Source organism: Lissotriton vulgaris, chromosome 8, assembly GCF_964263255.1.
Source record: "Lissotriton vulgaris chromosome 8, aLisVul1.2, whole genome shotgun sequence".
Classification (NCBI taxonomy): domain Eukaryota; kingdom Metazoa; phylum Chordata; class Amphibia; order Caudata; family Salamandridae; genus Lissotriton; species Lissotriton vulgaris.
In genome coordinates this window covers 575,379,272-575,405,152 of record NC_141696.1, presented here as the reverse complement: position 1 = coordinate 575,405,152, position 25,881 = coordinate 575,379,272, and the positions used below count along the sequence as shown (strand labels likewise).

The 25,881-nt window shown below is 46.5% G+C and overlaps 1 protein-coding gene across 1 annotated transcript in view; it reads right to left on the bottom strand.

Moving 5' to 3' along the window:
• The window catches only part of PIGA (phosphatidylinositol glycan anchor biosynthesis class A), a 153,746-nt gene that overhangs the window by 101,948 nt on the left and 25,917 nt on the right, over nucleotides 1-25,881 (bottom strand). Inside the window, exon 2 of the mRNA XM_086934414.1 lies at nucleotides 17,255-18,027. Coding sequence (XP_086790540.1) covers nucleotides 17,255-17,963 — 709 coding nt within the window. The 5' untranslated portion in view covers nucleotides 17,964-18,027. The remainder of the gene's footprint in view (nucleotides 1-17,254; nucleotides 18,028-25,881) is intronic.

The following is a 25,881-nucleotide window of genomic DNA, read 5'->3' as shown; positions in this document are numbered from 1 at the left end:
TCTGAGTGGGTGCATCCCATTGACGGAAAACTTCCATAACGAACTGAACATCATATCTAACAGTGTCAGTAACCCATTTGCGTGCTAACTCATTCAGCACTTCTCTTTCCTCGTAATCAGGCAGTTGACTACGTAACTGTCTACGTCCTGTTTTAGGGGTCGTTTTAGGCGACCCAAAGAAAGGTGAGAACAGACCAGTGACAGTACTTGCCACTCTCTGTCTAACAGAAGAAGCTTGCGGAGAGGCAGATGCGTTAGGAAAGACAGGCTGATGTAAAGAAGAAGTAGAGGCAATAGCAGAGGAAGTCGAGGCAGTAGCGGATGTAGTATCATAGTGAACAGTGGGCAAAGTTGTAGAAGTAGATGGAGTATGTAGCAAAGGCGGCGGCCCTTGAGAAGGCTGCGCCGGAGAAGTATGAACCAGCTGAAGAGGAGCTGGCGCTTGTGCAAGAGCTGCATTTCGTGCGCCGGGGCGCGGTATAACAATACGCTTCGGGGGTCCAACAATACTCTATGTATATGGGGGTGGTGAATTCAATAAATGGGACATTAATGGATCTTTCTCGGATGTTCCCTTTGAATCTTGTCCCTCATGTGGTAACATCGGGTAGCATTTATCTACTGCTAGTTTCTTACTTCTGAGCATTTGTTCACTTTCCTGCTCTTCCTCATTATTCCTGTATGCGATGGCAGCTTGCACCATTGACATACCTCTTTTATTCTTCTTTGCTAATTTTATCTCTTTCTGTTTGGCTTCTTTGCGCCATAAGCGAAAAGAGTCAAACATCGCCGGCCGGGCTTTCTTCTTGAACAATTTTACCTCGAGGTTATCTAAAATTTCTGCGTCAAAACTACCATATTGGGGCCATTTTAAAACACCATCCTTGCGGGTGTATTTTATCCATACCTCATTATATGTGATAGGGCCTACTACGTGCTTTATGTATAATTCATATGTTGGAGTTCCAATCGGAGGAACCGGACACGAATCCTCTAATCGGGAGTCCTTACTACAACCAAGACAAAACAAGTTTCCAAGTCTGCTAAGACCAGGCATCTTCGCTCACTAGTCTAGCTTCAAACTTCAAGGGATTATCTAACTAGGATATTTTCGTGAATACACGAATCCCTCGGTTTTGGCGCTTGCAAGTACCAAACAAAACCGTATCTCAAGAATACCAAAACTAAGAACCAAACTAAGGACTAGGAGACGCTCCACTTATACTTAACTGAAGTATTGAAGATCGGTGACGTCACTAGAAGACTCGTCTATCGTTTGCTCTACCAAGGATCACTGGGTCCAAAACAGGGCGATAGTCAGGGCAGCAGTCCTTCGTAGCCATCGGGACGCGGGGAACCTCGCAGCAAAGACCTTCGGAACCACGTCGACATACAGGGGTCGCTGAAGTGGCTGGCCGTCCTCTGGAATTTTCACACGAAGCTCCTCACGAACATCTGGCTTGGACCGTCACCGCTTGATACCGCCCCGAGTTGGGCGCCAACTGAGGTGCCGGGTTTTTAGGAACCCGGTGGTGTCAGGGGATAACACCCGAAGACCTCTGAGTTCTCCCTATTCTGGAACACAGAAACACAGAGTCTTCTAGGTGAAGTCAGAGATCGAGTTTTATTGGTTGCAACCAAGTAACATGTGTCCTAGAATTACAACAGCACGGGCTGTAAGTTCTCAGGAGACTGTTCGTTTTTACAGAACCAGCCTTCCCTCTTTATACAGAAATAACAGCTGCAGGCAAGAATTCTTGAGTTTATTATATGGCTATACACATATTTCTACAATAATACAAAGAGCGAAGTCATACTGGTCAACACATATTTTAGATGTTTGGATCGTGATGGATGACCCAGCTCGGCCCAGAATTACCATCAGATATCGACAAAACCCCAATAAAACAGGGCACCTCCTCGTCGTAAAACTGGCCATAAACAAGGAACGTGGACAGGTGTATGTGTGTAGAAAACATGGTCTGTATGTAGTGAATGGTTTTATGGCATGTTATGCATTGATGCCATCTTATTCGGCCACTGGGCGAGGAGCTGCCCAAACAGGTTTGGCTGGAGGCAGTGGAGTCAGTTTGGCCAGGTCATGGGGAAGTCAGCTAAGGTGGACGTGTCCTTTCAGATCAAGCTCGGCCTCAATCAATTGACTTATATGAGGGCAAGTCATAAGATGGATGCCGTTCACAAAATGGAGTCCGAGGGTTCGGAACGGAAACCATGATTTAAGGGTGTTAGCATCGCTCAATCATGACGCGAATGCACAGGGATAATGTCCTAATCATTACCGGTCTGCCTATACCAAATTTGTCATGGTACGACGACATTTTGTGACACGAGTGTTGGACCTCGGTACCGGTATTACAGCAGGGTCCAGAATTTCAGAACCACACTGTCTATCAGGAGAGTGCCCCGGTAGCCACTGCCAGTTGTCCCTGTTCTCTCTCTGGCAGGAGAGAGCCCTCTGGGCGCTATCAGTCATTTATCGTCCCTTCTCTTGCAGGAGAGGGCCCTCTAAGCGCTAGAACTAAGCTCTGCATCCTGTCTGGGAGGAGAGTGCCCCGGTAGCCAGTGACAGTTGTCCCTGCCCTCTCTCTGCCAAGAGAGAGCCCTCTAGGCGCTAGCAGTAATTTCTCGTTCCCGCTCTGACGAGAGAGGTCCCTGGCAGGCGCTGGCAGTGGTCGCGGGGGGGGATAATGTCTGAAAAGTCAGCCTTTTTGCGGCTCAGCCCGTGTTTCCCAGATCCGAGTGCATTAGCCGGGAGCTATGAGGGGATTTGAATGCACTCTCGGTGCATGGCATCCTCGTGCAGGCTGGCAGTGCCACGGGGCTGCCCATGACGGGCATCAGGGGTGGGGGAGGGGGCACCCCAGAGTGCGCGGCGGAGGGGACAGCGGCGGAGACCGCCTTTCCTGTCACAGACTCCAGGAAGGAGAGAAGCGAGAGGCAGGGGAAAGAGAGGAGGAAAGGAGGAGCAAGGGAAGAAAAGCGGAGAAAGGAGGGAAGAGGAAAGAGAGAGTGAGTGAGACAGAGGGGACAGGCAGACGAGAGAGGACGAGAGAGAGAGAGAGAGAGAGAGAGAGAGAGAAAGAGAGACAGAGGTGGGGAGACTGAACGGAGGGAAATAGAGAAAGAATAGAAGGAGTAAAACGGTAGAGGAAGGGAGGGCCAGAAAGGAAACGGAGAGAGTAAAAATAAAGTGACAGAGAGACGGCGTGAGAGAGAGGGAGCCGGGCAACAAGAGAAGGAACGAAAACGGGGGACGAAAATAGGAAGACGCTAAAACGGGGGGCAAGAAAGAGGGGGGAGAGCGGGGAAAGAAAGAGTGAGAGAGGGTAAAAAGAAAAGAAACGTGGGACAGCGAAAGCTATAGATCAAGAGAGAAAGAAGACAAGAGACAAGTGAAAAGGAAAGCAACAGGAGTGAGAATAACACATTAAGCAAACGGCGAAGACGAGGGAAATAAAATCACCAGTCCTGCGCTGCTATCAGCTCTTTGCCGGCCTGTGAGCAGTGGGAGGGCGGGGGCTGCTTGCGCATGCGCGCCACTCTTCAGTTTCGTTTTCTTTGGACAAGCGCGAGCCCGTAGAAGAGAAGTGCCGCATGAAGTCCGGGGTCCCAGGAGGGGGCCCGGGTGAAGACCAGCGGGGAGACTGCGAGGCCCCCATGCCTATGGGGAGAGCTCCGCTTCTTGGTAGAGTGGGAGAGGAGCTCGAGTGCTCTGCGGGGCTCCCTTGGCAGATGGTGTGAGCCCGACTCCGGTGAGGTAAGAGGGGAGGGGGCGGGGGGGGGGCTGTGTGCCTGCATGTGTGTGCCTGTGTGTGCCTGCGTGTGCGTGTGTGTGTGTGTGTGTGCGCGCACGCCTGTGGGTGCAGGGGATGGGGCCTGCCTGTGTGCGCGCCATGTTTGCATGCAAGCCCTGCGGTCTGCGCAAGCGTGCTCGCTCCCGCGGTGAAATCCGACACTGGGAAAGCGCGTGACACTCTGCTGTCCACTTTCCTAAATACGGATAACATTAGTTGTCTTGCTGACAGCATTCATGCTTTCGCATGAATGCTACGTCAGCTCGACCTAAAAAACAAAACACAGTAGGTCCCTAAAAGTAAAGTGTTAGGACAAAAATGTATTGCCAATGCTTCCGGAGGGGGGTGGGGTGGGGGGGGGGGCGGACAGACATTATAAACAAAGCAAGCCACTGAATAATAAAAAAGCAATTTAGAGTGACATGAAAGCTAATCAATGGTAATCAATGGTAATCAGCCGCCGCCGGCAGTGGGAGTACCTGCAGGGCGGTGACGTGGGGAGGGGGGCAAAGTGGGTGGTAGTAATGTATGGATTATGGAGCTTTCCAGGTAAGTAAAGATTTAAATAAATAAAACAAATTTTGTTGAGTGCACTGCAGCCCCAAATGCGATGCAGTGCGCGCAACGAAATTTGTTTTATTTAAATCTTTACTTGCCTGTAAAACTCCGTAATCCATACATTACTACTCCCCACCCTGCCCCTCCCCACGTCACCGCCCTGCAGGTACTCCCACTGCTGGCTGTGGCTGATGGTAAGTGGTGGGTGCTAAGCCCCTGTATGTTCTTGGTAAGCCCACAATATGTTTCACCACCACCAGTGCATGAACGGTCTAGTAAGGTGTTAACCTAACCCAGGGAATTATCCCCAATATTGTTCTTGGATTGCCTTGGAAAAATCTTTGGGAGACTTGTCTTGCATAGGGTTCTGGAGTGGACTGAGTAACAAAGAGTCTTAATTAAGGCTCAGGCAAGGCTATGGGGGAAGTTGACTAAACATTTTGCCTGAAAGCTATTATGATGAAGATGTGCATCTTAAAAACAGCCCATCTATTTAACATTTTGTGAAATAAAAATAACTTTGATGTGGTAAATAGACCTTAACGTCATGAAGGCAAAGGTGTTTGACCCAAGCATGATGGAGCTGGTCTGCATATTACATCTGGGTCTGGTACCTTTCTTCTGATATGGCTTGTACTGAAATCTTATAAGAGGCTTCAGTATTACAAAGAGCGTTTTCACGGCTGGACTCTAGCTCCCTTTCTATTTTTAACAGGTTTATCAATGGCCTTGATGCTGTTCTATTGGCAATTCTAGGTTGTATTACTAAGTTGGGCACTCACCATATACCTATATTACTTTATCTCCCTGATGCAGTTGTATGCGTTGAGACAGAATATGTACATGTGGTTCTTTTTACGGGGTTGGAAATGTTCCGCACTGAATGTAAACTTATAAGCATGCAGAAATCAGTGTTGCTGGCTGTAAGCCCCAAGGTTCCATTTAAAACTGTATATCTGCAATGAAAACCCCTTAATATATCAATGGAATAACTACAATATGAAAAGGCCTTAATATCAGATTCGAACAAATGTTTACTTCTCTACTTATTAATAAAAAAAAACAACATCAAAAAATAGGAAAAAAAATAACTGTATAAGGAGAACCCTAATCTACTAATACTATAGTTTATTCATTATCAATCAAAATGTCAAAATGTCGAGGAACATAGGGTTCCAAATCAATGTTCTTAAAAAAGATTTAGTTTGACTATGCTGATTGTTTGAAGTATCTTGATCTTTAACAGTGACAATCATGTTGATGCTGCTTTCAGTATCATGGTCTTCAACATCTTGAAGGACACTTATTTTCGTAAAGTTAATACTACATACAGATGTGAAAAGCCCCATACTTCTGCATTGTAAATACTCTTTGCTTAGTGCTAGACAGGTTTATTTTATTTGCAAGATGTACTTCAGAGGAAGAGGAGATGTTCAATTTGTTTTCTGATTTTTCATTAACTTTTTCTGAAATTAGTTTGCATCTGACGACACAAACTTCTTCATTGGAACGTTTCCCTTCTGATTAATTTACGTTTTGACAGATTTCTGTGTCTTAGCAACTGCTCTTGAATTTTCCGGCTGTAACAATGTACAACTATCTCATCCCAAATATACAAGTCCAAGGTTCCATCAAAATCAAATTAAGATGCCAAGATGCGTAAAGCTGCTACGTATGCATTGATTACCTAATTTGGCAGTCGTTGACGAGTAGATAATTTGTTGTCCAGACAATGTGCGGCTCATCTTAAAATTGTAGTTAAAGTCCATCTATAACCTCCTGACAAGCGTTATGATCAAGAGTAACTAGATCTACCTAAATGTACCTAGCATCTGTGTAGGTGTTATGCCAAGAATCCCTCTAGGATCTAGTCAACCCCATTACCTGAGAATGAGAGAATATGAGACCCTGTCCTGGTCTCAAGTTGGACACCCCGCAAGGGATATTAGACCACTGCGAGCTGGAGCGTCTGCATGCAGGAACCTCAGCGTTTCTGGTCTGTGTGTCAGCCGGGAAGTCTTAGTCTCCTCTGTCTTTCTAAGCAAGACATGATGTATATATACCCAAAGGTCTCCCCAGGGCCCTACCTTACCTTACTGTGTCAGCCTAAAAGATGACGTCCGGCCTGAACTTTATACAGAGATATTATACAGGAGATGTTCGTCCTGCTGTGCTTCCAAGAAGCCTTATGCATAATGTATGAGATTCGAACCAGGGAAAACCCAGCATTCTGAATGCCGTGTCGTATCTAGGGAAAGGGTCGATCTCTAAGAACCGTTATGTATGTAATGTAGGGAAGAATATAGGTTAAAGGTTGCAATGTTACCTACGCCTATATAGGGTACCTATATGGAATATAACAGTTGTGCCAGAAATAAGTAGTCAGGAAGGCCCATGTACCAAAGCAAATTTTGGGCCTCTTTTCCAAGCAACTTCAATAACACTGCTTATATCCATATCGAAATTCTACCTAACCATGGCAATTAAATAGCTACCGCCACTTCGTAGATGGCTCACCAGGAGTTTCAAGAGAAACAGGAGATGGATTGCACTGAATACTGACAGCAACTTGTGGGGATGCGAACGCCATTAAAAAGTAAAGTAAGTGAAATGTAAATTTACACTTAAAATGCTGAAGGGTTTTGCTTGGAAACCAGATGACATTCCAGTACACAAAGAGGTAAGAAGTTTGTATCTGGTGAAAAACAAGGTCTCTCAGCTAAAATGCAACAGAGCTGTCATAGCGTTCAAGTCACGTAGCGCAGTAGTAGCAGAAATAAGCGATGAAACAGGCTCTACCCAAGCCAAATAGCAATAAAGCCAAACAAACAAAGTCTGTCTGCTTACCCGAGTGGTTCAGTTAGCACCAAACAGATCTTCTAAATCACCACTGACTGCCCTGGATGGAAGGCCAGAGTTGTTGATAATGAAGGATTAATTTGGCTGTGGTCTCTCAGCATGTGCTAATGATTGCGGAGACTGAACATAGGAAAATGTCTTGTGCAGGAAGGAGTCGGTGAAATGAATAAGAGAAGCAGATGGGGGCCCAGAAAGAATATCTTTTTGATATGTAGGAATTCTAAAGGCCAGCACAGCAGTAGATTGAAAGGTAACTTTATTGGGCACGCAACTAGGCGACATGCAGTCCAGTCAGAAGTACAGTTTTCCCAGCTTTCTAAATGGCCACGGAATCAAGAATGCACAATAAAGACAAACGCAGAGGGAACTACAGACACGCAAGAGACAAAGCGTGACCAGAAGGGACATGGAACGGGTAGTCATGATGACATAATGAATAAAAACAGAACATGAAAGAACACAACAATTTTCAAAACTGCAAACATGTGGCACTTAACTACACCACAATGTACACCAATACGTCCATCCATATTATGGCCCTCATTCGGATTCAGCTAGTATATCACAACTCTGACACAAAGAGAAGTTTACGCTTGAATCGAGATTACAACTTGTGCAAAACTAAAACCACCAATAAGTTTTATCATGCATATATGTTTCCAAGTAAAATAAATCTGCATACTTTTGTGGGAGTAAAAACTGCATACTCCGAGTTCTACATCTTCGGAGAGGAGAACATGACAGTATTAATACCCCATTTTGAGTTGCGGAACTAGTAATTATGCAGCAATTATGCACCCTGGAAAACTTAATGCTGCAGTGTCAGCCGATTGTTAGCCGGCATTGTCGAATAATTTAACTGGGCACTCAAACGAGCTCCCGGAGGTATGACTTAAAAAAAGATTTCAGAGACTATCTAGAAATTGGAGAATCTACTGCTGAAAATGTAAGCAACTTTTGAAATTGAGGACTTTGCACTCTGTGTTTTCGTCTCCTAAGCTTGCTCCCCGCAACCACTGCTAATGCTTCTAAAGGTTGATTTTGTGACGTGTGTAGTAAAGATAAGTATATGTATTGAGATTCACCAGGCCCACATTTCTCGACTGCTTTGCCAGACAGGACAGGAATTTCCCCATTGTGTACCACACCCTGCATACGTGGCACAAGGTTACAAAATCATTTTGTTGTTCTTACATAAAGCAAAGCATTACATTTAAGTTGACTGACTGGTTTCCAACCACTAAACCACAAACTGGAACGGATTGGTTCTTCGCCTTTTAAAGCTTCCTTTCAGTCTTGGGTTTGATTGGTTAGACTCAAGGCATTGTCCGAGTCACAAGAATTATAACGTAGTAACAGTAAAAAAATAATAAAAGAAAAGGCATATCTATGAACCTGTTGAACAAGGCAGGTTTAAATGATGCTATCCTTTCATCAAATGCTTTGAGGTTGGCTTAAACAAAACAAAAAACAAAAAACATATGACGTTGCACACAAAAACAAGAAAAAAAACACACACCACCAATGGCACTGTGCTAAGAAAAGACAAATCTGCCACAAGTAAATGATAGCGAAATTCAACATTAAAGGCATTCTGACCTGTTAGAATTTGTATTTGAAACATTTCTAAATAAATAATGCCACTCTATCACTAACAAATATCTGATACGGCACCCAGAAGAGCCATTTCTCCTTACAATTTTCATACATTCCATCATTTGGAAACAGGTAAGAGGGAGATAAAATGAATAAATCCAAATTAAAAAATAAATCATGGCAATATTTTCCCAACTGACTAACACTGAAACAGAGGCAATTTTTGCAGGGGACAGCAAGAATAAAGATTTTTTTAGGGTGTGTAAAATCCTTCTGATTCCCACACAATAAAAACGATTGATTCTAAAAATCGGGAGTCAACCTTCTGATTCGTGTCTTTTGGCATATGAGTATTCGCCATTCTTACGTATGCCTACTACCTCTCCTGGTCTATAGGCCATCAAGCAGAACACTCTGGCCATCTCTGTCCAGGGCTTTTCTTTCAATCAGACTCCAGGTGTAACCCATCTCTTTGCAGTCAGCCTCGTGGCCAGGTGTTTATTGGCTTTTCTCTTTCTTTTCCTGAGAGAGTTCCATGGTGAAGGCCTGCCAAGTGGTGTTTGATGCAGGCTTGCAGAGGGTGTGACCTATCCAGCGACAGCCTCTTGTCATGTTTTATTCAAGAGCAGGCAGTTGGAAAGCCTGCTGCCAAAGGTCTTTGTTGCTGATAGTGTCTGGCCAGAAGATTTGGAGTATTTTCCTCAGACAGGTGTGGATAAAGGTCAAGACTTAGTTAGGTGTGGTCACCGTTGTCCTCCAGGTTTCTGCTCAATACAGAAGTACAGATTTTAAAATGGTGTTAAAAAGCCTGATCTTGGTTTGCATTGTTAGGTCCTTGGAGCTCCAGATATTTAGCTGAATGAAGGCAGCCCTTGCTTTGCAGATTCTTGCCTTGCCATTATCTGTGTCGCCCTGCTGGTCTATGATGGTGCCCAGGTAGTGAAGGTCTCACCTCTTCCCGTGCATCCCCTGAAAGAGTGACTACAGTTGTGTTAGCCGTATCAGCATTCAGAATCTTAGTTTTTCCCCTGTGAATGTTGAGACCAAGTAGTGCGGATGTGACTGTCACTTTGTCAGTCTTCTCTTGCATTTGCAGATGGGTCAGATAGAGTAGGGTCAGGTCATCTGCAAAGTTTAGGTTGTCTTGCTGCATTCAAGGTGTCCACAGGATTTCATTTTTCTCCTTGCAGTCAATGTGTTCATGATGCAGTCTATGGCCAGCAGGAAGAGAAAAAGGCGAGAGCAAACAATCCTCGAAGGTTTCGGCGAGTTGTCCTTCTTGGACTATCTCGCAGGCGAATCCCTTGTAAAAGTTCCTGACGATTCAAAGGAGTTTATTTGGCACACCGTAGTGGCGTAGGAGTTTCCAAAGGGTCTCTATGTCCATGCGGTTGAATGACTTCTTATAGTTGATGTAGTTGACAGAGAGAGGAGAGTTCTATTCATCGACAGCTAAATGATGATGCACAGAATTACAATCTGGTCTGTGCAGGATCTATCTTTGCGGAAGCCAGCTTGCTGGTCTCACAACTGAGTGTTATGTTATGTTCTTTAACATTTATAATGCGCACAGATACTCAAAGAGTGTCCCGGTGTGACCTTGAGAGATGGAAGGAGCCCGATTAAACCAACAGAATGCCTTCCCATTTCTCAGATGTTTGATTGCTTACCGTATTTCTTCCTTAGTTGGTCCGCTGCAGTCGACTGTCAAGTCCTTATCAATTGGCTGTATTCCTGGTGGAGACTGTAACATAGGCTGGTTCAGCAGGTCTTCAAAGTGCTCCAACTATCTTCGTTGTTGGCCTTCGTTACCCATGATTGATTCCCAGCTTTGTCGTTTACAGTTTTATCTGGCTTGCAGTGTCTGCCGTAGAGTTTCCTTGTTATGTCGTAAAGTTCTTTCAAGTTTCCATGGAATGTTATTTCTCAGCTTCTGTGCCAAGACCATCGATGAATCTTCACATGTCTGCTCTAAAGCTTCTCTTTGCTTCCTTGTTGGTTTGGGCATATACGCCTTGACGGTTCACTTTTTCTTCTTTTGTTTGGCTGGTGTTGACTGCAGCTTTCTTTTCCTTTCTAGCTTGCATTTTGCACAGAGTTTTGATGGATTTTTATGCTAGTGTTTCTTGGGAACCAGTACCTCCTGGCAGGTTCAGGTCACTGTTTCTTTGATCTTCACCCACTTGATTTCTACGGGTCTTTGCCATCCGCTACTTCTTGCAGGACTTGAAACTTGTTACTGAGTGTGGTTTGTCGGCTTCATTCATGCTTTCTTCAGCTTTAGCCTGGCCATGACAAAGTGATGGGCTGATGCTATGTCTGCTCCTCTCATCACTCTCACATCATGCAGGGACCTACGGACCTTCTTGGCAATGCAGACATGGTTGATCTGATTCTCTGTTAAATCGCCTAGTGACACCATGGTGCCTTGTGTATTCTTTTGTGTAGGAATGCACTACCGTCTATCACCAGACTGTTCAGGGCACAGAGATCTGACAGCCATTCACCATTCTTGTTCATGTCCCCAAGGTCATAGTTGCCCATGACTTCCTCGTACCCAGTGTTGTTGCTTCCAATCTTGGCATTGAGGTCAATTTGCAAAAATAACATTGTTTTTTATATAATTTCGGACAAAGAACTTTATTCTAAGGTAAGTACTTTAGAAGATATTACTTTGCAAAGTTCGCAAAATAACACACTTGTGCGCAATTATGCACCATATCTGTCTATTGGAGAAACTAGGAAAATGCATATAAAAATCGTAAAGTGGGATCTCGAGGTCCACCTTCTGGATTTAGGTAAGTAGCAAGGCCATGTCCAGTGTTACACTAGCAGTTTGTCTGGAGCATCCCGGATTCGGCCGGAAGCAGGATGCTGAGGTAGTTAGTAGCAGGCACTACAGAGAAGGGGGCCAACAGAAAAACACTATACAAAGGAACCTAAAAGTAAGTCGGAGAGGTCCCACTCGAGGGAGCCAGTCGCAGGGACCACAGGAGCACAGCGCTTAGAGGCCTGCAGGTGATTAGGCGCGGTATAAAATTAAAATAACAATAACAATAACAACAACAGCTGGTTCATCAGTACCCAGGCTACGCAGGCTGGGTGCAGAGCAATTAGGTCAGCCGGGCGGTGTGCGTCAAAATGTCTTCGCGGTCAGAGGCAGGCAGGTTGCAGGGACCATTCCAGGACAGCTGGGCCACTCTCGTAGTGGGTTTCAGGGTTCTCGGCGTACCTCGACGGGTGCTTGCTTCCTGGGCAGCTGGAGTCCGGATTGGACTCTTCATCTCAGTGTAGGTTGCAGAGGGTCCGGTACCCACAGAATTGTTGTGACATGGTGTCTGAGGTCTCCAAACTCGATGAGGGAAAAATATCTGACCCTCCAGAGCTGATGTACCTCTTTTTGCTTGGATGCTGCACCTTTGAAGCTTCCCACCCTGGAATTCAATTCCAGCCTGGAGGAGGTGTGAAGTGCCTCCACCCAGAGCAGGCATTGTTCCTGGCCTCTGAGAACACTGGCTCTCACCTCATGAGGTCAGAAACAAGTCTGGTGGTGGCAGACTGACTAAGACTAGTCAGAGACCTCATCAGTGCTTGGTAGGTTTTCAGGGGGTCCTCTGTGTGCATTTATTAATAGATCCAACACTGGCATCAGTGTGTATTTATTAAGGGGAGATGTTTGGTACCAAACATCCCTGGGTACAGTGAAGCCATCATGGTGCTGGTGGACTTATTGGCAGGTGTCCAGCCCATGTACTCTCTATGACTTCCTTGTGCATTTTCAATATCTAAGAATGGACTTGGATATTGTACGGTCATATCTGCTAATGCAGTTATGTCCACACATTTGATAAAGTACATACCGCCTGTAAGGCCTGCAGTAGGGGTGAGTTACCTATACCTCATTCAATGTCTGTGGCCATGGCACACAGGGATGTGTGCCATTTCAGCTCTTCAGTTTTCTCTGCACCAAGACACTCAGCCTGCAGTGGCAGTTTGCATGGTCTTTTTGAGGGGTACACCTAGGGTGGCACAACCAAGTGGACCCTCTTAAGTCCCAATGCCCTAAGCGCCAGGGGTACTATTTATTAGGGACTTATAGAGGTTGCTGAAGTTGTGCAAATTGGGATACAGTTTTATGGAAAGAACACTGATACTGGGATCCTGGTTAGCAGGATCTAGTACACCCAGGTCAAAGTTGCGTCAAAGCTCAGGCAAAAGGTGGGGGAAGTACTGCAACAAGAACCCAGTTTCTCACAGGGGTACCTCGCCCCAAGCATAACTCCTGAGGCTTTTGCAGCTGGGCCTGCAACCGGCCATTGCAGAGTTAGTATTTGCTATTAAGTGCACACCAATAAACAAAACATGGGAGAACAAGCCTCATCTACAATACTTGTTCCTTGAAGATCTATGACCATTTTCAAAATTCATAAGTAAATAAAAATTTGCCTAATAAACCAAGTCCACTTTAAAATACAAACACACAAACTTCAATAAACCCCATGATAGATAGAACTTACAGAAACATGTATGATGTAAAACATGAAAAAAAATGTACAAACAAAACCCAGGGGAAAACAAATCTAGCATACCTACAAATGTGTCACAATATAAACAAACATATTTAACTCTTCAAAAGCCATGCTAATGAAAAACCTGATATTTTACTAATTACGGAAACCTGGCTCACCCAGAATTCATTGCCTGATATTTTAGCAGCACTCCCTTCGGATTACTATATCATAGCAGCGAACCGCCCGTCTGGTAAAATGGGTGGGGGTGTAGCAGCCATTATTCATCAAGATCATACGTTTATGACTCTTAACCCCCTGGTCCTAATGGAGGCCGAGAACCTAGTCATTAAAAATCGACACGGATAGTGGTACTCCAGTACTTGTACTGCTCTATAGCCCCCCTCAAACTAGGACCACATTCCCAATATCCTTGGGAGAACAGATGGCCTCCCTCGTGACGAACTTCCCGAAAACACACTTGGTCGGGGGCCTGAACTATTGATTCGATAACATAGCGGGTGGCGCCCAGGCAATGGAACTCCAAGAACTGCTCCTAAACCTCAATTTGACCCAGCACATACACTCTCCCACTCACGAAAAAGGTCACAGCCTGGACCAAATATGGTCCCACAACCTCTCACTCACTTCCCTCCATTACGCTCTGCATTTGGTCTGACCATTATTTAATCCAGTTTATAATTACTATCAATGGTCACATCAAACCACTACCCCTGGCGGGTGGTGTAACAAGGAAATGGAAATCTATAAACACACTGGCCTTCTTAGATACGCTGATATCTACGTTACCTACAATTTGCAAGGATGTAGATCTCATGGAAGGGAAGATCTCAGATTGGCTATCAGCGGCCGCTGATACCCACGCGCTCCTAGTGAAATTCTCCCGCACACGTAGCATGGACGCCCATAAATGGTTCACCTCCGACTTGAAGAATCTAAAACTCGAGGTACGCCAGAAAGAAAGAAAGTGGAGAGCAAAATACACCCTGCAAGACAAGGAGGAGTTTATCTCAGCTCGTAGAAACTACCAAAAAACTATATTAAAAAGTAAAGCGGACTACTTCTCAGCAAAAATTCTAAACTCTCAGAATAAATCAAAGGATATTTTTAAAATAGTAAATGACCTATGCAACAGCGAGAGAACAGCCCCCTCTCTGGCCCCCACCCAGGAGCTTTGTAACTCACTCAATGATTTCTTCATAGGCAAAGTTGCTGCGATAAAGAGGAGCATCCACAATCTGCTTAGCCTGGATACCAAAGATGACATCTATAATAATCCTCACACACTTGATGCCCTCCCCCTCATTGACTCTAAAACACTCTCAGAACTGCTCTCCCGTATCAAATCCTGGTCCCCCAACGATAGCTGCACACCACGCATCTTGAAGGAGGTCTGCTTGGCTCAACCGTTGAGCATTCTCCCACTCCTGAACGAATCACTCTTACAAGGCATGGTTCCCTGCAATTTCAAAAACGCCATGGTGGTCCCACTCGTGAAAAAACCCGGAGCAGACCCCTCGGACCCGGCCAATTACAGGCCCATCTCTCTTCTCCCTTTCATGTCTAAATTACTCGAGGCTCACGTGTCTAGATGCCTGCCTAACTTCATCGAAAACTCTGACTATCTTGAGCCGAATCAAGCAGGCTTTCGTCCATCTCACTCCACAGAAACTGTGATTCTGGCAGTTCAGGATACCTTAAGATCAAATGCAGACAAGGGCATCCACCAGGCCTTGGTTCTCCTTGATTTGTCGGCCGCGTTCAACACGGTAGATTATAACATACTGATGAATCGCGTCGAACAGACCGTCCTCAAGGGCCCCGCCCTAAGATGGATAGCCTCCTTTATCACCAACCGGACACAGTCAGTGAGACTGGGAACATTTACAGCCCGAGGACATCTTCTTGTGGGGTACCCCAGGGCTCCTCACTTTCACCTCTATTATTCAACCTGTACCTCCGTCCGTTGCTACACTCCTGAAAAAATCGTAAAATCACTATTTTTAACTATGCTGACGACCTTCAGTTAATAATTCCCTTAAACTCCCCAGACTCTTTCAATGAATTCCAGGCAACCATGTCACACATACAGAGATGGATGGATCTTAACCATCTCAAACTCAACCCGGGCAAGACCGAACTTGTCCTGCCCGGGAAGAGTGAGTTGAGCTGGGGTCGACATTTCTGGCCACTCGACCTGGGATCTCCACCCACTGCGTCCCACTCGGTCAAAAGCTTAGGGGTCATTCTCAGTGCTGATCGATCACTTACAGGACAGATGGGAGCTGCTGTATCCTCTAGCTTTTTCCAACTTAGAAAAATCAGGAAAATAGCACACCTACTGACCCACTCAGCACTCGTACAAGTAGTAATAGCCCTGGTACTCTCCCGCTTGGACTTCTCGAACGGTCTCTATCTTGGTCTCCCAGCAGGACTGCTAAAACGACTCCAGATGGTCCAGAACCAAGTGGACAGACTAATTTGGAAACAAACCAAATGGCAATCAGTCAGATGTGGCTTGGAAAAACTTCACTGGTTACTGATGGCCAAGAGGATTGCCTTTAAGACGGGTTGCACTGTCTTTAAAGCATTGCATGGTAATGGCCCTAAATGTATCAAAAACCTGATCACCAACTACAAACCTCAGCGCAACCTACGCTCGGCCCATCTCAGTTTAGTTACCATTCCATCATTTAACCCCTTCGCTGCTGATGACGATCTGAGCTCGTCATCAGCCACGGTGGTCGTGTGCGGATGATGAGCTGAGCTCGTCATGTAACGCGGCTTTTTAAAAATTGCCGCACACAGCGGGAAAAGCAGCCGCAGCGATGCGGTTAAAAAGAGAAGCCAAGGAGGAAGCTGCTTCGGCTATTTGGCGGCCACTTTTTGGAACTCCCTCCCTCTATCACTTAGGAACTGCGACAACCTCCTGGTATTTAGGAAGTCCCTGAAAACGTGGTTATTCAAGCAGTCCTACGCTCAGGGTTTGTACTCTGTTCTCTCACAAACAGCGCCATGAAACCCACGGATGTATGAGCGCTCTATAAATAGTTATTAGCATAACATAACATGTGACAGACGACACTTGTTCCACCCAGGCATGCAAACCACAGAAAATAAACCTGCATGAGAATACCCTTTGAATTAGACCGCATTAAGGTGCCGCAAAGGTTTACAGAAAATAAAATATGTCAAGTTAGAAAACAACCAATGAATAACTTATGGCTCAAACCAAAAGGAATATTGTACACTTAGACTAAGGTTCGGTGTGCAAAAGTAGCACTTTACAAATTCAAAATTCCTTTGTGCAATTCTACGTTTGTTTGACCGTGGAAATACCATTGATATGGCAGAATTGTTGCATTTGGAAGTGTATACTTAACAGGGTGGGAGAGAATTCAACACTGGTTCAATATATATAAAACTCTTAAATTCACATAAATCTTACAGGTAGTTTCACACCCTAGAAATGTTGACTGGATCAGTAACATTAAAACCTATAGTTTATAACTTATGACTCATAGGCTTTGGCTTAAACTGTTTTTGCTGTATTGCTCACTTATGTAGGTTTTCTTTACCTCCCACTGCTTTAACAGAATGGAAACAAAAATCTAGGGTCACCAACCAGTTGCTCGTGAGCTACTATAGCTCCCCAGCTACCTCGGAGTAGCTCACCTGAGTGCAGCGCAGCTTATTAAATTAGGAAGGTTTCGCTTGGTTGAATTCTTATACATATTTTTCAAAATTGAAATTATACAACACTAATATTAGTAGCTCTCAAAGTGTTTCATTGAACATAAGTAGCTCTCAGTACAGAAAAGGTTGGATACCCTTGGATAATGTATGTACATGCTCACATAAATTGAATAGTACATTTAATTGAAAGCAGATGCTTACCTTTTCTGTAAACGAGCCTGCTCGCAACGACAATGGTTGTGTTAACATTCCTCTTTTGTGGATCTGGAGTGAATTCTGTCGGATCTACTGCATTGGGAATCACCGAAACAATCTCCGGGTTCAGTGCTGCCCTTAGCACAGTGTTTTCTTTGCTGGTATAGGACACACAGACTATGTGACTTGTATCGCAGAGGGACACAGTGAGAAGTTTGTTGGTGAGCACAGAACTGACATCGGCAAATCCAAAGAGCGAATGATCTGTGAACACCGTCCGGAGCCCCATAGTCTTGGAATGGAAGAGGGCATCGTGGGCCATGGCTGAAAAGGAGCTGTGCGAATGGACTATTTCAACTCTCTCCCGCACAAATATGTACCTGAGCAGAGGCAGACTGTGGAACAGTGTTGTTGCTGTGGACTGATTATACATAACCTTCAACGGCAAATAATACACTTTGAGGCCATTGGTGAGGTAACGGATTCCTTTTCTGTCCCCGTATGCATGAGTCACAATAATAACTTTGTGTCCCCTCTCGATGAGGCATTGTGACAATTGATAAATATGACTTTCCACACCTCCCATGTTCGGATAAAAAAAATCTGAGACCATGCATATGCTATGCGCATTAGCACCTGGACAACGTCCTGAGTCAACACCATTTGAGTGGGTACTAAGAGGTGCCCTTAGTTGATCGCATGTCCGGTAAGACATAGTGAAGCCAGATTTCCTGAATAGTGCTGTTCTGTTTGCAATAGGACTCCAGGAGTTGTGCTACCTGAAGGAGGGTGAAAAGAAAGTGAGAAGTGTAAGAAGAAATACAGGATTTCAAGAAACCCAACACATTTTCTGATACTTCATTCAACAGTGGAATAAGAAACCGTAAGGCATATGGCATTGTATTCTACTTAGCTACTGGACATGCCTAAATAGTCTGCAAGCTCAAACTCGAGGAAGTAGGTAGAATGTGTCACTCACAAGGGAAGTAACAGTAGGACAGCAAGACCGTAACTCAACTGTAAACGTTTATGCATCACTTTGAAAAACCAGTTACAAAAGAAGTGGGGTTGGAAAAATAAAAAACAAGGTTAAATGGTATCGATTGTATTTTAATTGCATACATGTAACGCTTACTACTGCTGACGAGGCGTTGAAGTGTTTTTTCGGCGAGTAGCACCCTACTCCGGAACTCATAAAGTATTAGTGGTGAATTAGTACAGTGATAATATGAAAGTAATTCGAGCGGTGGATATATTATAAAGTTATGTGGAATGAGAATGATAGTGGAGGGATAGAAGAGGGGAAAAAGGTTTGCATTTATATAGCACTTGGTTCCCCTGATGGGGGGTTAAAGTGTTTTTTTTGCAGTGGGGAGGGGGTTCCGGTGAGTAGCACACTACTAAATCAGAAGGAGTACAATATAAAAACAGAGAAAACAAGAGAAGCAAGGGCTCAAAACAGAGAGGAAAGACCCAGAAAATAAATAAAAACTGAGATAGTGTTAAGAGACGGTGGAGTGAGAGGAAAAGGGTGTGGGAGAAAGCTGGAAGCACGCAGAAATCAACACCCTTCAGAAGAAACCCACAGCTGACCCAAAAGACCTCAAGAACTTTTGCCCATCTCTCTCCTTCCCTTCCCGGCAAAAGTCATCGAGAAGACTGTCAACAAACAACTGACTGCATTCCTCGAAGCAAACAGCTTGCTCGATCTATCCCAGTCCGGATTTCGAGCCTACCACAGCACCAAGACCACCCTCATCGCAGCCACCGACGACATCAGGACCCTGATGGACAACGGGGAAACAACCGCTCTCATCCTCCTAGACCGCTCGGCCGCCTTCGATACCGTCTGCCACCGCACCCTAACAATCCGCCTCTACAACAATGGGATCCAAGGAAAAGCCCTGGACTGGATCACCTTGTTCCTCTCCGACAGAACCCAGAGAGTCTGCCTCCCTCCCTTCCGCTCCGCAGCCACCAAGATCATCTGCGGCGTACCCAAAGGCTCCTCGCTCAGCCCAACCCTCTTCAATATCTAAATGAGCACCCTCGCCGCCATCGCACGCAAACACAACCTCAACATAATCTCCTACGCCGACGACACCCAGCTGATATTCTCCCTCACCAAAGACCCAGCCACCCCCAAATCCAACCGCCAGGAAGGAATGAAAGACGTTGCGGAATGGATGAAGCTCAGCCGTCTGAAACTGAACTCAGACAAGACGGAGGTCATCATCCTCGGACAATCCCCAACCGCCTGGGACGACTACTGATGGCCCACTGAGCTGGGCACCGCACTGACACCCACGGTCCACGCATGCAACCTGGGATTCATCCTGGACTCCTCCCTCGCGATGACCAAACAAGTCAACGCCATCTCATCTTCATGCTTCAACACCCTGCGCATGCTCCCAAAGATCTTCGGATGGATCCCCACTGAAACCAGAAAGACGGTCACCCAGGCCCTCGTCACCAGCCGACTGGACTACAGGATGCCCTATACGCAGGAACCACAGCCAAACTTCAGACAACATCCCTCGGCACAGCCACATAACTGCCCACCTGAGAAACCAGCACTGGCACCCTGTCAGCAAGAGGATCACTTTCAGGCTCCTCACCCACGCACACAAAGCGCTACATGACATGGGCCCCCGAATACCTCAACAACCGCCTTTCATTCTACACTCCCACCCGCCATCTCCGCTCCACCAGCCTCGGCCTCGCCATCGTCCCACGGATCCGCAGAACCACAACAGGAGGAAGATCGTTCTCCTACCTGGCCGCCAAGACATGGAACTCCCTCCCCGCACACCTACGACTGACCCAGGACCATCTCACCTTCAGGAAGCACCTCAAGACCTGGCTATTCGAGCAGTAACAGCGCTCCCCTCCCTTCAGCACCTTGAGACCCTCAAGGGTGAGTAGCGCGCTCTACAAATGTACTGATTGATTGATATCAAAATCAGCATTTATCGTCCCCCACTCCTTGCTGTTTCAGAGAAACAAAAGAGGTAATCAGAACAAAGGCGTTAACCAGCAAGTTAGTGGCTAACAAACTAACGAAAAATAGAAGCGGCAGGAAACAAGAACAGGGTGCTAGTTGCATGTTGATGAGGAAGTTTATTTTAGTCTTGTACATATTTTGAGTAGATTATACATTGCAGAAATGTGTTTTTCTTAAATTACCCTCACTATGCCTCGTCTTCATCATGGATTTCCTGAAAGAGATCCTGTGCTTTGTTTCCCTCTCTTTCCAGGTGTGTTCAAAATAACAATTGAATACGTTATCTGCTCTATGTAACAAAATCACATATGCAGTTAAACTCAACTTTCCTTTGGGCTGCTACATTGAAGGACCATGTCGACTCCTACTGTTATGTGAATTTTTTTATTCTTTTCACAATTTGCCATTGTATTTTCATGTAACAAACTTTGTACTGTTGCATCCGCATCTATGATGTCAAAAGTGAATTAAATATTCAGTTTATTTAGAGAGAACGGTGTTAAGTAATGATCGTTAATCTGTAAATTGATTTTTTTGGTGTGAGTAGATGTTTCTTAATTTATGCTGATCATATGGTCTTTGTTATAAATATTATTATAAAAACTGCTATCTTTGGAGGTGAGCTGTGCTGCCGCTTGCCCGATTCATAGAGCTAAACCTCTGCTGATTTGTCTTGAATTCTTGACTTAGAATTATTTTATAATTTTTCCACCATTGCAATGTATTTACTTGAGTTACTAAAGGTCCAGGTGTGAATGAGTTTCAATTCAGATTAGTTTGTTTATTTTCTTGTGCACAGGAAAAAAATGCACTGATCAGGATAAGGTAGTCGCTGGTCGGAAACCTGCCTGGGTGGGATTCTTTTTTTTTTTTTGATTACCTTTATTTTGTAAAAAGTGGTACAGTTACAGACCCACAACCACGGAGGCTGGTCAGTCAAACACAACAACATCAATATCCAAGTACACAGCTCTTCAGCCGACAACCCGAGGGTCCGGCAGCGACCTTTCGTGATGATGTAGAAGCAGGTGGTATAACTAGGAGCAGTGAAAGGTTTCACATTTTATCTTTTATATAAATAAAACCACAAACAAAACACAAGAAAGATCGAGGCATCACTATGTAAACACTGGCTGTCCCTTATGGCAGTGGGAGACGGGTAAAGGACGTATGGCAATATAAGATAGAAAAAATATCAGGGAGGGTAGGGGGGGGCATTCGGGAGCAAAACAATACAGTGTAGTCAACAAGACTAAATACAGGGAACGCTCGGTCAAGGGAAAAGAAGCGGACCCGGAAGGTCGGTAAATGGGGGGGGATGCAAATCTCACCACGATATGCGTTCCATTGACCCCAGATCCTACCCCATTTCTTGGGTCTGCCGCGGGAAACATATACAGTTTTTTCTCTGAACATATACCAGTCCATATTTTCTTTCCACGTCAGGAGCGTTGGCGGCCTTGGGGAACCCCATAACTGGGCTATGTCTTGTTTAGCGACCATATTACCCAATGTGACCCATTGAGTTTGAGCAACAGTACAATCATTCGGTTCCCAAACATTCAACAGACAACGTCTGGCCTCAGGCAACAACACAACCCCCGTCACTTCACCCATAACCGCATGCACTCGGCGCCAGAACGTCGCCACCTCCGGGCAGTCCCAGAGGACATGCAAAAGAGTAGCCAGCATACCACAACCGCGCCTACACAATCCATCCACAGAAAAACCCATATGCATCAGTCGTGGGCCCGTGACATATACCAGATGCAGTATTTTAAGTTGCACCAATCTAAGACGTGCCGGAATCGCAACCTCCTTAGGGGAAGATATCGCCACCTGCCAGTCTTCATCATCCAGTTCTAACCCGTCACTGATCCAAGCGATCCGCAGCTGTACAAGACGATCCGGGCGATCGCTGATCAGTTTCTTATAGATGAGAGATATAGTGCTGTCAGGGAAAATCCATCAAGCACCCTATCCTCAAGAGGGGAGGAATCCGGGTTAGCAGTGTCAGCCGGGAAAACCGAGGTAATCGCATGGCGAACTTGGAGATAACGGTAATATTCCCTGTCGCTCAATTTATATTCCTGCTGGAGTGCCTCGAAGGTCTTGACCCTGTCCTTGGCCCAGAGGTCGCCCACCCTACTGATACCGATGAGATCCCATCTGTCAAAACCCTTCGATGGCCACAGGCCACCTAGCGCTTCCGCGGCGTACAATTGGGTCGCGTTCGTCAATTTATCCGTCCATCCCGTGACGGCGGTAGCGCTACCCCAGACTCGCACCGCCACTGCCGTAGGGCCTGTGAGATGCTTCCGGTCGGCTCTAGAATAGAGCGCCCGATTGTAATCTCCCCCGGGGAGTTGCCATCTGTCCATCTCAAACGCCGGGTTTGGGATAGGGCCGTACATAGCGTCGTTCACGGCACTCAACTGGGAAGCCCAGTAGTAGCGCTTGATGTCGGGCAACGCGATACCTCCATCCTACCACGGCAAAGTCAATTTCGCCAGTGCGATACGTGGTCGCCCACCCCATTCCAACCGCCTCTGCAAGCCCTCGATCTCTCGAAAATAGCTGGCAGGTACCAAATCAAGTTAGTTCTGAATGGCATACAAAAAGCGGGGGAGAGACATCATTTTAAACAGGGCCGCCCTTCCCAGAGGGCAGAGTGACAAGCCGCACCACGCCGCAACATCCGACCGAAGCCGGGAGAGCGGGGGCAACAAATTCCGCTCATAGCGAGCCTTGGGGTCCAGTGAGATGTATATCCCCAAATACTTAAAGCTATCCCTAGATACCGGTATCGGACAGTTGCGGGGAAGAAGAGGTTCATCGTCCGTGAGTGGATAAATACAGGACTTGGCCCAGTTAATGACCAAACCGGAATTCCTCCCAAAGGAGCGTAGAACATCAAACAGGACGCCCAATGACTTACGAGGAGAGGTAAGATACAACAATATATCGTCGGCATAGAGCGATATCCGGTCCTCGAAATCAGGCGACAATTGGATGCCTTTAAGCGATGGTTCCCACTGCAACCATGCGGCCAGTGGCTCAAGGGCAAGCGCAAAGAGGAGCGGCGACAAGGGGCACCCCTGTCTCGTTCCCCGTCTGAGGGTGAGGGGCTGCGAAGCCCTACCATTAACCACCACCTGTGCCAGCGGCTGCTCATACATAAGCCTGATCCACCCAATGAATTTAGGGCCGAAACCAAACTTAGCAAGAGCAGCCCACAAATATGGTCACTCGACCATGTCGAAGGCCATCGAGGCATCAAGAGAAACCAAAATGGCCGGCTCTCGAAGAGACCCCGCCTTAGCCAAGACGCCATGAAGGCGACGTAGATTGAGCGCGGTATTACGGTGGGGTATAAATCCAGATTGATCCGGATGGATCAAGTCCGCGATCACCGTTACCAGCCGATTTGCCAGAAGTTTAGCGAGAATTTTGGGCTCAACGTTCAAGAGCGAAATCAGTCGGTACGACGAGCAACGATCTCGGGGCTTGCCATCTTTATGAATGACCACACTGGATGCCAATCTCTGATCGAGGAAGAGAGCCGAGATCTCGCGATGCCAAGAACATCCGACGAAGGTACGGCGCCATTTTGTCAGGGCATAGTTTACACAGTTCTACCGGAATCCCATTTGGGCCCGAGGCCTTCCCAGAACGAAGTGAACGGATAGCGAGCGCTACTTCATCGGTGGAAAAATCAGCCTCCATAAGCTCTTTGTCCGAATCCGACAGGCCAGGAAGGGCGATGTCTCGAAGCAAAAGATGCGAATCCTCTTCCGGCCTATCAGAGACCGGCGCATAAACCGACTGAAAGTGCCGGGCAAATGCTTGGACTAGATCAATCGGATCCACGACATGCACACCATCCATATGCTCAACAACAGGCACCACCCGGTTCAATCTATCCTTTTTGTCTAGCCACGCAATCAACTTTCCCGCCTTATCACCAACGTCATACAGACGCCCCTATTGCTCACGGTGCATCGCCTTGGCCGCATCAGTGACCAATGCCCTATAATCGGATTGTTTCAGGGCCAGAGAATGCAGCACCTCCGGAGTGACTCCGGATTCCAACTGCCCTTCCAAGTCTGTAATCTCATTTTCCAGATCCACCACCGCGGCATTCTTACGTCTCCTTTCGCTGGCAATGAGGGACAAGGCCTGACCACGAATCACTAGTTTATAAGCCTCCCACAGGGTAACCGGGGAGGAGACCGATCCCTCATTCTCAGCGAAGTAGTAGTCCATACATTTCACTATCTCTGATCTGATCTTAGGGTTACGAAAGTGCCAGGGGTTGATCGGAGCAATACGGCCCTCGGCACACAATTGCATGTCAACTGTAAGCCAAAGCGGAGAGTGGTCAGAGATCCCCCTGGCCAGATGCCTAACCTCCCGCACAGAGACCATCTGAGCAGCTGGCATAAGAATATAGTCTAATCTCGAAAGTCTCCTGTGTGCACCCGAGCAGAACATGATTGGAGCTGACCAGGGTGCAGTTGTCTCCAACAATCAACTAGCCCGAACGCATCCAGGAGCTTCCCGAGCCAGAGCTGGGCCGCAGACAAAACTCTGGGGGGGCACCGATCCTCATCTCCACTAACTACAGAGTTAAAATCGCCACACACTAACAGTATGCCGTCAGGAAGCCGCAGGATCACATCACCCAAATCAGCAAACCTGGTAGACTGCAGGCCAGGGGGGACATACACAGACATAATAGAAACCGTTTTCCCTTCCCATCGACCCGTAATAGCCGCATAGCGGCCCCTGTCGTCCGACACTACGTCGTCTATCTCCAAGGGGAGCGAAGTTCGTAACAGGATCCCCACCCCTCCCGAACCAGATGTGAACCCCGAGTGTGCCACCATATGGTAACTACGTCTATTTAGTGCGCGGCATGCATTTCCAACCAAGTGCGTCTCCTGGAGCAAAATCACATCTGGGGCACAGCGTTTCAGATACTGCAATACAATACCCCGCTTTATTCTATCTCCGAGCCCGTTAACGTTCCAACTTAGCATCCTAAGCTCTCGCCCCCCCCCCCCCCCAATCCCCACTATGAGCACCCCACCTCCCCCGCCCGGGATTAAGCACAGAGAACAAACAAAAGGATATAAGGCAGCCTCGAACATAACTAAAAGAAAAAGACCCCCCCACCACCCCCAAGGAACCCTGAAAAACACACCCCCCACCCTGCACCCCTGCATTAGACCAGAAAGCCACCCCAACTTGCAGTGGGCCTGTCGCCCCATTAAACTAGCCTACAAGAAGAGAGAAAAAGCCCCCAGAGGAGGAAGAGGATGCCCGATTCCCCCCACCCCCGGGTATCCACATTATAATCAAGTCTATTAAAAAAAAAAAACACTGCTAAAAGTCCAAAGTAACTAGTTCGCCGTTTCAGACTCACTACTCCTGTTCAGCCAGGCCCCCCTCGGCGCCTCTCGAGCCCTCGCTGCTTGTACGATTCGATGGTAACGTGTCCAACCAGTCACTGGCCACTTCAGGGCGATCGAAGAAAAACGCCCGCTCCTCATATTCGATCCTCAGTCGGGCAGGAAAAAGCATAGCGTATTTGAGGCCCATGTCTAAGCCGTCTCTTCACCCCGGT